The sequence below is a fragment of the Malurus melanocephalus genome, unplaced genomic scaffold (assembly GCF_030028575.1).
Source record: "Malurus melanocephalus ecotype Western Australia unplaced genomic scaffold, MMel_1.1 scaffold_13, whole genome shotgun sequence".
NCBI classification, from domain to species: Eukaryota; Metazoa; Chordata; class Aves; order Passeriformes; family Maluridae; genus Malurus; species Malurus melanocephalus.
The window spans coordinates 1,491,082-1,504,509 of record NW_026623245.1 but is presented as its reverse complement, the minus strand read 5'-3'; the positions used below and the strand labels follow the sequence as shown (position 1 = coordinate 1,504,509).

At 37.0% G+C, this 13,428-nt stretch overlaps 1 protein-coding gene across 1 annotated transcript in view; it reads left to right on the top strand.

Annotated features, from left to right (window-relative positions):
* The window catches only part of CCDC88A (coiled-coil domain containing 88A), a 62,351-nt gene that overhangs the window by 17,441 nt on the left and 31,482 nt on the right, over positions 1 to 13,428 (top strand). Inside the window, exons 4-11 of the mRNA XM_057382229.1 lie at positions 1,687 to 1,756; positions 5,347 to 5,405; positions 6,028 to 6,111; positions 6,672 to 6,812; positions 7,918 to 8,087; positions 10,972 to 11,053; positions 11,632 to 11,790; positions 13,193 to 13,339. Coding sequence (XP_057238212.1) covers positions 1,687 to 1,756; positions 5,347 to 5,405; positions 6,028 to 6,111; positions 6,672 to 6,812; positions 7,918 to 8,087; positions 10,972 to 11,053; positions 11,632 to 11,790; positions 13,193 to 13,339 — 912 coding nt within the window. The remainder of the gene's footprint in view (positions 1 to 1,686; positions 1,757 to 5,346; positions 5,406 to 6,027; positions 6,112 to 6,671; positions 6,813 to 7,917; positions 8,088 to 10,971; positions 11,054 to 11,631; positions 11,791 to 13,192; positions 13,340 to 13,428) is intronic.

Sequence of the window (13,428 nt, the reverse complement as noted above, 5' to 3'; positions counted from 1 at the left end):
GCAGCAGATTTGACTGAGGATGTGAAAATCTTCAGTAAAATAAATGCTAATGAACTGTAAAAGTTTGTGCAAGCAGACACAGTGCTGAAGGTAATACCAAGTGACAGAAAAGGTGTCAGACATCTCTGGAGCAAGGCAGAGGTGTTGTAAGGAAACAGGTGATCATGTCCATACTGGACACATATTTTGCTTTATGATATATGATCAGTTTTATGATARCAGCACAGGATTATTTGCAATATCACTGAAAAAACACCCCTAATTCATTTTTAATTAAGACAAAGATGTATGCTGGTGTGATAATTTATATTCTTTCACTGGAAATAAAATTACTGTAGGACTGAGCCTTTAACAGMAGAGTGTGTAAATACTTTTTCAAATAAAACCCCTAAAAGCCCACAGAAAAGCTCCYCCGCATTTGTAAAAATGTGTTATTTGCTTTCATAGCAGCCATCAAAACTCATTAAATYAATTCCTTATATTTTATCTGTTCTGTATTGATTTGAAACATCCTGTGGTGAATTTCGTGTCTTATTTTTATTTGAAGATTGTTTTTATCAAAGTCTGAGAAGTACAGGTGTCATGGTTGATTGAAATTCATTATATTTGAGGAGGTCAAAGCTGTTTTCTCCCCCCTTATAATTTGTTTTAGGTATGTCCAGGGGAAATATGTATTTTGCAATCTGGTATTAACCAATTCAGATACAATTTTAATACCTTGTAYTAACTGGTGGGAACTTTCAGGTGTAGCTATAGCTAATAATTTCTACAGGTGTTTTTCAAGGAATATTGTCCTTTTTCAATTTGACTAAAGCAAGTGGACTTTCTCAGGGTTTTAGCCAACAGTGTGACACCTCGTGCGCCTTGGGCTGCTCTGTAATACATTGCTTTTGAACAACAATGCTTAGGAATATTTTATATAGTAATGGATCTGTCACTGTGGAAAAACAAAAAGCCTGACTATAGGATGGCATCTGYTGGGAGTAAACATCTGGGAACAGGAGAAAGACTATTCTGCTTCAGAAGAATTAGGCTCTGTCTAGACTGGGGATTTGACCCGATTACAGCCATTACAGGAGCTCCATTGATGGAATCTATGGAACAGATAGGCTGAGCTGCTGCCTAGTGTGTGACACTTCCAAGCTAAAATTCCATGAGATTGTGCAGACAGGGTTTTTTTTGCCTTTATATTCACAACTGGTCCAGTGTCACAGCAGCAAAAACCCCTGGGATTTTCACATCCATGTTTTGGCGAGGCCAAAGAAGCCCCGAAATAGAGGAAATTGATTTTTTGCAGTAGAAATTCACCTAAAGCCAATAAAACAAATACATATCAGTAAGTTAGGGAAACATAAACATAATAATTTTAAAAGGTTTTGCTGCATTCTGAGACTCAGGATCTCATTGGCTTAAAATCCATAAGCCAGCTCATTGCCACGAGAGGATTTTACTGTGTGAGATGATTGTGAAAACCAATAAAACAAAGGTTTTGTASAAGTAACTCATACTTGCAAGTTTGGTTTTTTTTATTAGAGTGCAAATAATGAAGTATTGAACRTATATGCCTAAAGTCSTGAAAAATATTAAACTAATTAATAYTGACTTCTTTTTCATGGTTGTTGGTATTTAGTGTTTGCTTTCATTCAGTACATATGATGTAAATAATATTATAATTAATTTTTATAGGAGACTTTGCAACAGTTGATCATGATGTCTTTGCCAAATGTGCTGATAATTGGCAAAAACCCTTTTTCTGGTAAGTTAATTTGTAACTAAGATAAAGATGTATGCTGGTGTGATAATTTATATTCTTTCACTGGAAATRAAATTACTGTAGGATTGAGCCTTTCAGCAGAAGAGTGTGTAAATACTTTTTCAAATAAGTACTTTAATAATAATGGGAAATTATTTAATAATGATTTTCTTTGTCCACACAAAGTGTCCACACACTAATAAATGTGTTCTGTCCCAGTCTCAGCCCTGGCTGTCTCTAGGATTTATACTGAGCCCAAGTGCATTTCCCAGCAACCAGTGAACYACTGATGGCACAAAGTTAAACTTCCATGTACTCCCAGCTACTGCACTTACAACTTTTCTTTACCTATGTCACCGCTGAGGGAATTGGCAGTTCRGTGCATCTTACTTGATCCAGCTCCTTAATCCTTTGTTTCTCCTCCCCCCTGCTTTTCTTGCATCTTAACCTGAAAAATATTGCAGTTACCTTATTGCTTTCTCCCCTGAACTGACATTGTCTTCTCCATGCTCCCACCTTCTCTGCTTCCAGCTCTGGGAGTTGCAATTTTCAGACCAAGAAAATTAGCCTGTGTGGAGCCAGCTGACTATCCACAGCCACTTGGGAATCTCTGCACCATGCTCTCAATTCCAGAAGCACGGAGCAGACACACCTGGCCTGCATGGAGCCACTATGGATTGGGCAGAATTTATTTACTTGGGTCTAATGTGTCCCAGGTGTTCTCCTCCTGATGTTCTGACACCTCAGCAGAGAGGTCAGGAACTGCTCTAACAGGCTGTGTAGCTTCCCCTGGCTGTTKTTATTTATTTGGGATGTCTTCTCTGCCACGCTTCTGTGTCTGTGGGACAGGGGGTTCCTCATGAGCCAGAAGAATCATCTATGTTTCCTCACTTCCCAATCCCAGGGCTCATAATGTTGGTATTTTCCATATGCCATTTGCACATATCCCATCTCTGTAGGTATCTTGCTTTAGTTTTATTGGTTTTTACTTTCTGCTTTYGAATATTGCTGCTTTTGCTTCCGAGGTCACAGCTTTTTCAGTTTTTATATGTGCAGCTGCTGTCATATGCACTGAGAAGTGTGAATGTGGTCTCTTTCTTTCCAAAAGAACAGAATGCATCGTGCTTTTATAATTTTGATTCCAGACTTTYCTAAGGTTTTTGAAAGACTCCATGGATTTGCCTAGAAACCAGATTTACTGGAAAAACAGATGTAAAAAAAACAGGTCTCAGTGCTGTTTGTGTAGTGATATGTTTTATTCTGTTTAAGATATTGAGAGAAAATGTCTTAACAATATTGTGTAGTATAAGATGACATTTTATTGAAAATGGACTGTCAACCCCCACAGAGATAATAATGCATTCAGTTGTGTACATAAAATTCTTAAGGAAGTGTCTTTGTGTTTTGGGATCTGTGGTTTGGCCGCTGGAACCTCAGCTGGTGTGTGCTTTGCTCTTCTGTGGGGATTTTGTTGGATTTGTGAGAAAATTTGGACTTTCCTGTCGTGTATTCCTCACATTTAAAAAAGTTGTTACATTTGGACAACATTCTTGAAGGTGTTTCAGATTCTTGCTCAAGTTCAATCAAGAATTTGGTCTAAACCAGAAGATAGACCTGTTGTTTTGGGTTCCATCCAGAACTTTTCCCCTTTGAAAGTTAAAACTGCTCTTAGTGTGTCAGTTTGTAACAGAATCTCATCCCTACATGGKTTTTTAAGCTGTTTTTGGGCAAGTGCAGAGAAATGAAACCTCACTGACCTTTGGAGAGACTTGCTGTGTCAAATTGGTTGCATCAAGGCAAGCCCTGGAGTAAAAGCCAATTCTTGATTTGGGTTTGGTCCACTGAGACTGGAGGTGTGATTTTTCATAGGATTCTCTCCCAGTTTTTCCCCTTTGCACTTAAGGAATGATTAGTRGAGAAATCCCAGAAGATGCCAAATTGCAGATGGCAAGAGCAGGTGTCAGAGGCAGTTGGTTCATGGAGGAAAATGCACGGAGGAGGCTGAAATTGAGGTTTGGTAAAACAGGTCAGCAGGGATTTTATCAGGAGACATTTCACTGAGCTGATTGGCAGGAAGGCAGTTRGAGGAGAAAACTGGAGGAGAGCAGCTCTAGCCTGTGACTGTAAATGTTAAATTAAATTACAAAGGGATAATGATGAGGCAAAGGGGAAGGATTAAAAAGCAAGTTCATATTTCTGAGGGAGCAAGGCAGGAGAGGATGGAAGGCTGCAAATGGATTGAAAGCCAGGGGTAAGGGTGAACACAGGGAAGATCAAAGGGTGGCACAGGGTAGGGACAAAGTTCAGCAGCAAGGTGGAGGGTGTAGAAGGGAATCATTTATTTCTATGTTTCTGATGGAGGAAAAGGAAGAAAAACATAGAAGATGAGGGAAGCTGAGCTGGTTCAGTATTTTTCGCTGTTCCTTCAGGGAATGTGGAGGAGAGACTAGGAATCAATACTCAGGCATGCATTTGAAAGCCAGTCAGGAGATGAAGAGTGAAGAGGAGCTCAGGGATTGCTTAAAAATGAAAAAAAGTGTGATTAATTTATTAGGATRAATGAATGTAGGATATGAGCTGTTGACATCCTCCTGTTCCTGCGTTCCTGTTAACCTTTACTGATAAGACAGGCAGCCAGGTGGAATTACCCTTCTTCAGCTGAAGSAGCTTCTGGTGAAACACATTCCTTGATGTTTTCTCTGTTTCTCCATAAAAGACTTCACAGCTCGAGCCTTTGGGATACAAGAAGTCTGAATAAATGATTACAATTCTCCCATTTGAGTCCATGTTTTTCATTATGTATCTATCTACCTGAGAAACCTCTCTGGAAAAATTCAAGCATTACATGTTCATTTGGATTATACACATTATGTACTTACTCCAAAAGAAGCAGCTTGAGTCAATGCCTGAACTATTTTGCCATCCTTGAAGCATTTGCTTCGTGGCATTTATATTCTAGATATAGAATATATTTCTATATTTAGTAGCAAGATGAGGACATTGTGAATGTAAAAAGTAAGAAACATTTTTATTAATCTGTAAACAGAGTTCTTTAACTTAAGCTTCTTTAGGAGATTAAGATGCTTAAGGCCAGATTTGGAAATACATTTTGGTTTTTTTAGATGTGCAGATGAATATTTAATACAGCTTTGTAAAGGTATTTAAATGAACTTGTCACCTAAGTGGAAGAATTTAAATGAGCTTGTCACCTGAACTCTTCCAGTTTGGGAGTGGCAGATAATTTAASCACTTTTGTAACTACTTTGAGATACCTGAGATTACCATTGAAAACTTGATTGTGCGTCTCCAAAATATCACTCCGAAATTTTGCTTTTTGAAGGGCAGAATTTTTTTTCCAATTGAAATTGTTATGGCTGTTAAGGTATTCGTTAACTTTGAAAGTTAGCAGTWACATGGCAGAAAGGACTGAGCTGAAAGCTGAAAAGATGGGCTTTTCCTCATGTGGTTGTTTTCCAAACTAGGTTAACATGAATTATATGGAAATAGTGAGAAAACCTCATGTTTTCTGAGGGGTAGGGGAAGAAGCTTAAATTACCATTTTACACCTACCATTTTTTCTTGTTTCTTCTTAGAACCAGGTACTGAAGAAGTAAAAAAGCTCCTCCTGCTTTTGCTGGGTTGTGCAGTTCAGGTATGTGTAATTAGGTTTGTGTCTCTATGAAATTTCTAAGTGTTACTGATCTCTTTTCTTACTATTTTAATACTTGGGGTGGTATAAAACTTTGACCTTCCTTMCTTTGGTGGTACACTTGCATTCCTTGAAAAATATGATTATTCTGGCAGTTTAAATGTCTGTAACCCTACACTACTAACTGCACAAATACAGCAAACTGTGTTCATGGGATTTCTAATAGTTTATTAATTTTGATAGTGCTAATTTCCCTGATACTGTAAAGAGASGAAGGAAATAGTAAAGCACTGAAGAATTAACTTACTGCAGCTGTTTCATACATTTAATAAACTCACTTCCAAATTTTGAAAAAGTAGTTATTTTGAGAAAACTCTTCATTGCCCCATTTCAACTCCTTTTTCCTTGTATCATTTAATTAGTGTTGGAAGTTCTAATTACTGTAACATGGTATAAACCAAGGATTTACTGGTTTCCAGAATTACTGGATAATAATTCAGTTGTGTGATCATTGTTATGTAATGATCAGCTTTATAACTTCTAGCTCTTAGAAATACAAAAGAGGAATGAAAATACTTGTGATTATACAGAAGTATGTATATTAAATAGATTTCTCTATTTTTAGTGTCAGAAAAAAGAAGAATTTATTGAAAGAATCCAAAGTCTGGATTTTGATACCAGAGCAGCTGTTGCAGCCCACATTCAGGAGGTATTTTTTTTGGGGGGGTGTCTGCTTGGAATTGTGCTGTTTCCTTTGAGCTGAAATATTGTKTTGCAGAAAGAGGGGAGTTGCATGCGTTCAATGGCAATCAAATCAAATATGTGATTTGCATATTGAGTGGTTGTAGTAAGCAAAAAAAGCCTTTCTTTTTTTGCTTGATTCACAAAAAGATTTCATGATTGAGCATTTTTGGATTATATTTTTAGGACAGTACTAGAAAGCAAGTTTGTTGCTTCAAGGATTTCTTAGTTACGTRCAGCAAATTCAGTTTAGTGACGTTTTCATATGCAAATTTATTTATAAAGTATAATTCCAATCAAATGTATGTGGTAGGTAATATATAATAAGTCATTGTCACTTTGCCAGAAGGATAAGATGCTGCTTCTAGATAGACAAAAACCCTTCCTTTRCATTCAGTTTAATGTATTCTAAATACTCTTTCATACCTTGTCTAGAAAATTTCACTCGTAGAGTTGCAGCTCTATTATCTTTATGTTTCCTTTCTACTCTGAAAATTTCACAAGGATATTTTTTTCTCTTTCATGTAGGTAACTCATAATCAGGAAAATGTGTTTGACCTGCAGTGGATGGATGTCATTGTGCTGACGCAAGAGTATGTTGAACCTCTCCTGAAAAATATGGCATTACATTTAAAAAGACTTATAGATGAAAGAGATGAGCACTCAGAGGTATGGATGTGGTTTGGTGCGTAAGAGAAATATAAGAAATCATCTTTTTTTTTTTGAGATGATGCAGCTCAGGATTTTAGAATTAACAGTTCAGTCTTCTGTTGGCATGTTAAAGCAAGGATTCCTTACTGCCAGAAAGTTGTTTCAGAGAGTTCTTTTGTGCATTTTAGTTGTTAAATARTATGACAGGCTGGGAGAGATAATAACAGATGATCTTTTCCATGTAGGCAGAGTGTGAAAATAGATAATCCAAAGCTGTATCAGCTGCATTCACCAGGAATCAATAACCCATCAATTTTCAAGCCWATCACTGAAAGCTGTTCTCTTCCTGCATCCAGTTGTCCAGGTTTGAGGGGAATAAACAGAATCTATAATAGAAGAAGAGATTTTACAGGCTTATCATGAGGCACAGTTGTTGTATCATGTYAGAATCAAGGAACAAAACTCTATTTGACAAAAATTACAAGTTAAGAATCATCTTGGTGATCCCAGATTTGTCCCTCAGTAGAGCGGATATGTTGCAATTATTCCAGATATTCCTTTGACAGTGCTTTTTTTCCAGACCACAGCCTTGATAGGAGCAAAACAGAGGGTAGGGGATGGTGGTGATGCATTTTTGTGAGCCAAAGGAAAAATAGCTTTAAACTACAAGAGATGTTTGTATTTGGCTAACACCTTTATGTATAGGAGGAAATAGAGGTATTCCTTTAGGTCTGATGCTTTATTCAGATGTCAAGGRTGTTACTGCTCACAGAAGAACATGACTTTGTCAGAGATAACACATTTTTTTTTGTTTTCAAGAGGTGGTGGTTTTCAAGGGATTCAATCCTTTGATTACCCAGTCTTTTCTGAACACTGATCATTTTGTGGGCTCAGAAGTCAAAATTGAAAGTGAAAAGTAGAATTCAACATAGCCAGATGGTCCTGTTCAATAGCTGTAGCTCTTTGCTTTAGGCGTAAACGTGCAAGCAGAGCTTTTGACTTCTTTGATGGCTAAAACCTTTCCATCATTCCTACACCATTCGCAGTGTTTGATTTGTTAGGGTGGTGAGTGATCCACCCAGAGATGGCTCTCTGGACTTTTCCTTGTCGTTTGATCCTGCAGACCATCATTGAGCTGTCAGAGGAGCGGGACTGTCTCCGGTTCCTGCCTCACGCGTCGGCGGCGCAGTCCCCGTGCGGCTCTCCCGGCATGAAGCGCACCGAGAGCCGGCAGCACCTGAGCGTGGAGCTCGCCGATGCCAAGGCCAAGATCAGGAGGCTGAGGCAGGAGCTGTGAGTACCAATATACACTCAGATCCTTTCAAAGTGCTGCTTTTGTACACTTCTAGTCCTCTTCAAACCAATTCTGCATCCTTTCAAATGGTAGATTGTAGTTTTAAATGCTGTTTTTAGTTGTGCTCCCCAAGAGGGGTATTTTTATGTAAGATTTGTGGACCCATGGGGCAAATACAATTTTTCATCTATGTTTGTCTCAGTTTTCCTAATGATGTTGTGACCTAAATTACACTCTGATGTCCCTGGAATAATGGATTAAAATGGAAGTCTCACAAATCTCAATATTTKTTCKCAAACCAGGTGATCATTAAAAGGASATGGTGCAGGAGKATTCCTGCATGATTAGGTGTCCTGTTTCCAACAAGAAATACTCACTTATGGTTMATTCATGCTTTAAGCTCGTTGCAGATAGGACAAAAAACTTCCATTAGAATGAGTACCTGTTCTCCACGTCTTTGTTACTGTGTAAAAGATTTCTTGTCTTCTTGTCTGCACAGCACCTGCTTGCTCCTGCAAACTGCTCCTGATTCAGTAGGTTTCTATAGGCACTTTGTCTTCATAGTCAAGGAACAAATCTGAGCAGAGTGAGGACTTATTTAAAGAGAAGATCAATAATAAAGCTGTGGAGAATCTTCTGCCTGTAGCAATGTGTCAGTTTTAGCAGAGTGAAGTGTATGTGTTCTGAATTTAAAAAGTTAAATCTGGAGATTCAATATGTGTAGGAACAGCATATTTTTTTTTTAATTGAGCAATGGAGAGAGGGAGACAGGTAAATTATAAACTGGAGRTAGCATAAGTCACAGTTCCCAGAGTTTGTTGATCAGATCATTTCTAGCTGGTTGGATTAAGGATCTTGTTGATTTACTCTGAGGATCCCCTTCCCCCACTACAGCATGGTCTTCCAGAGGAACAGAGGACAAAAGATAGGGCTCTTTTTTCCTGATGTCKGTGTTATTATGTGTCTCCTGCAATGAGCCCGCCCAGGATATTCTATAAACAGCTGCACCAAGAAAATTAGTGAAAAAATTGCTGTTATTAGTTTGATTGACAGTTAATAGATAGCCTAAACAGTGAACACTGGTATGTTCTGTATAATTTAGTCCAATCCTCTCCAGTGTGTAGCTGAAGCRTGCAATTAGGGCAACACTGATGGCTCAGAACAGTCCACATTTTCACTCTTATTTGAATTCAGTTGGTAAATAAATTCCATTTACGTGTAGCAGTATCTTAAAATACCAGACTTGGATAAATTAACTTCTGTCTGCAGCATTTGGTGCTAAATGCTGCATCTATTTGATAAATTYAAAATTATTTTAATTCCAGACTTGAAAATACTCAGCATAAARTTTATTTTTAATCTGTTTTTGGCAGTGAATTTTCATACCTGGTTTATATGCACTGCAGCTGATGTAATTTCATATAAAGAGTGTGTAAAGATTATTTTTCAGTTGGATGCAAACCAGGGCAYATAGAAACTTTGGAGCCAGAAATTGCACACCTAATTTTCTGAGAGTTGAGTTCTGTGTGTCCCCATGTAGAGCAACACAGAGGAATATGGATGCTGATGGAAAAGTTACAGAAAGCAGGAATAAATGTGTGTTTGTGCCTGGTTTCTGAGCACCTCTGGAAAGGAAAAGCTGTGACAGGGATGTTGCATTGAGCTGTGCAGAGTTGAGCCTCCTGTGCTTGTAGGCTCAGTGACCTTCTCCAAACAATATCTGGTTGCAAAAAGATCATTCATGGTGAGATCGGCTCATTTTTAAAAACAACTGCTCCAGTTTTGTTTAAAACATACCTATTTTTTGTTATATGATTGCTTTGAGATTGTATTATACATTTCAGTCCATTAAATTCTCCTATTTTGCTGTTTTCTGTTTCTGTTTTGTTTCTTACTAGTATTCCAAAATGTGAAATAATATAGTAACATATTTGAATATGTTTAAGAATATATTTAAGAATTTAAGAATATTCAATATCGGCAGGTTTTTCAACAGAAAATACTGTTTATTCTGAGGTACAGTTGAATTTTGAACATCAGGTATTATTATCTGTGAGAGAAATAATTTCCTTTGTACTTACTCATGGTTTAACAAACTCATTTTTTAAGGTTTGAGAAATCAGTTGGAAGTTAAGAATGAGTTCTGTAAGAATTGTCATATTCTGAGTGCAGTTGTTTTTAGCACAGGATTCTGAGCAGACTGAAACAAGACACTATGTTGTTTCCATAAAATTAAAATTCATTATRTGTTTCATTAATTAGTGAGGTTATTAAGCACTATCTTCTTCAATTGAGTAAAGACACCTAAAACCTTAATTCTTTTCTGCAAGAAAAAGAAAATTTACAGAAGTATAGAAGTGCTTTTAAAATTGACTTTACCTGATTGTGACAAGATACAAAAGGAGTAATTGTGTGGTTCTCCTGGAAAGAWCTTGGACCTTTTGAATGTGTATTTTGAAATGATTCTGAGTTTACTTTTGGATGTGCATCTCTTGGTACACATTCACATGTATTGTCTGGGGTTTGTTACAAAAATTCCCTTATTCCAAAAATTCTCTTACTACACCCTGTTTTCTGCTCTACATGAGTAGAAAATCTCTACATGAATTTTCTGCATCTCTACATTTCTGCTCTACATAAGTGAACACCAGTTTAAAGGACTATTAAAGATTTCACAGCATTTAAAAGATTAGATAAAGAYTAAAAACTAAAGAATAACTAAGTCATAATGACAAACCTCCATTTTACTCTCTGATGTCCCTGAAAACTGAAACTGTGGATTATTGGTGGAATCCTCACAAATCTCAGCACTTGTTCTCAAATCAGGTGATCATTAGCAAGTTTTGTGGCCATGTTTAACTGGTTTGTGTTTTCTCCTTGTAGTGAGGAAAAGACTGAGCAGTTGCTTGATTGTAAACAAGAGCTGGAGCAGATGGAATCTGAACTGAAAAGACTTCAGCAAGAGGTGTGGGTTTAATCATTCCATTATTTAAAAAAAAAGTTGCCATCACCAGTACAATTCCTCACTCTTTTTTTTTCTTTTGTATTAAGTATGTTTTCATGTTTATTTGTTTTTTATTCTTCACTCAGAAGATGATCTTGTGCAATTCATTCCTTTACTTGGTATATTATGCTTTAAAAACTAGTGTGAGTTAGGCTAGTATTTCTTCTCTRGTTTTTTTGTCTCCACATCCAGACAATTTGCAACCAGGGCATCCTCTGAGAGTATCTTCTCAAAATCTATGCACTCAAATTTTGTGTGGCTYTTCTTTATACTTCATGTGTTGATAATGAGGGGAAAAAACCTAAATATATAAATATACACTACATAAAACTATAGTGAGCCTTGGCAAAGGTGAATGCAGTTTCCTTGGAAATATATCATCTGGGCTAACCCTAYAAAATAGATTCGATTTTTTTTTCTTGTTTCTCAGAATTAACTGATAATCTCACTGTATTACATTAATTTGAACAGTGATGGAGCTGTGTTATCCTCTCCTATGTTCAATCTTGCCTTTAATTTCTGTTCTCCCTTTGTCCTAGAACATGAACCTGCTGTCGGATGCCCGCTCTGCCAGGGTGTACAGGGATGAGCTGGATGCACTCCGGGAGAAGGCGATCCGAGTGGACAARCTGGAGAGTGAAGTCAGCCGCTACAAGGAGAGGCTCCATGACATTGAATTCTACAAAGCCAGGGTGGAGGTGAATAAATCAGGGAAAAAATCACCAATAAACAGCATTCTTCTCTTGGCTGGGGCTTTTTCAAAGTTATTTTGGAGATTTAATCATTGGGATATCAAAACAGGGTTGCGAGTTCTTATCTGGGATGTGACAATCATGATTTTGTGATGAATTCCAGTTTTAGGGAATTGTCCCTGTGTCTAATGGCGTGGAATCAGCAGTATTCACCATAGCTCTAAGGTAGAAAGGGCAACAGAAACTCTGTGTAGGATGGATTGAAAAACCCACAGAGGGATTAATTCAAATAATGCTGTAAATAWGATAATTTCTTTCTCCTTCTGTGGGTCTCCTAAGGGAAGATAATTTTCTAAGTGTTGAGGAAATGGTGGCTGTTCACATAAATGAGTACAGGACAATGGTATAAAATGCACTAAAAAAAGATGTACCAACACCACTCAAGGGGAACTTTAGAGTTCTGGCATGAATTAGTAATTTAGGAGACAAATCAACATGCAAGATTTTATAGCCCATCATTCTGTCTCTAAATGTGAATTTGATGGGCAAGTTCCACAGTATAAAAATTAGTAAAATAAATCAGATTAGTATACAGGATTTGACAACAGTGGAAGTTTCATTTTCATGGAATGTGTAAACTGGTAAACCCCCTAGAATCTGTTTTTGTTTTCATAGCTTATAAACTGATTTTTCATGCATGCTTCAATAGAGGTAGAAGTTATTTAATTGGTTTTGCATCATAACAGTTATTATATTATAACAACTCATATTGTGAGTTAACTTAATATTTGTATGGGGAGGGATATGAAGGATAGTCATGTGATTTTTGTGATTTTTTTTTTTTCCGATTCTGTAGCTGACTGCTGAAGTTTGCATAGTTTTGTCTTTATATCAGGAGCAAAATTGCCAATTACGTATTTCACACATTACTTTTATCAGATGCTATTAAAAAAACCTCTATGTAAGGAAACTAAAGCTGTTCAGGACCTTTGAGAATGGCTGGCTGTATTTTAAGATTGTGATTGCATTTTCAGCATCATGGCCTGACTTTGGGCCCAGTGGCCTATAAACCTAATTATGGGCTGTACRTGCAGTACATCTTTCCAGATCACAGCCCAAATCACAGAGATATTGATGATTTGATTATAATGATCAACACCTTATTTGTTCTTCATGATTTAGGGAGTATTTAATTCAATTTTTATCAAATTTTATTTTCACAGAAATTCTTAAGTTTCATTTATGTGAAATTGCTGTGAATTATATGTGCTTTTTATAGAAAGTCTGTTAGAGCTTCCAGTTTTATTTGAAGTTTCCAAAACTGGATGTGATGGTGTCAAAGTTTATGTGAGCAAGGAAATACTTCTGGTTGRAGATTTATTTTTTTATTGTTGCTCAATTCTTGCAGGAATTAAAGGAAGACAATCAAGTGTTGCTAGAAACAAAGACAATGTTGGAAGATCAATTAGAGGGGACCCGAGCCCGTTCGGATAAATTGCATGAGTTAGAAAAAGAGAATTTACAATTAAAAGCTAAATTGCATGACATGGAGATGGTAAGTGTCRGGGAAGGGTGGCAAAGGCAACTGATAGGCATTGAATTTAATTTCCATTTTTCATAAAAGCCTTCAAAATAGGGTGGGAG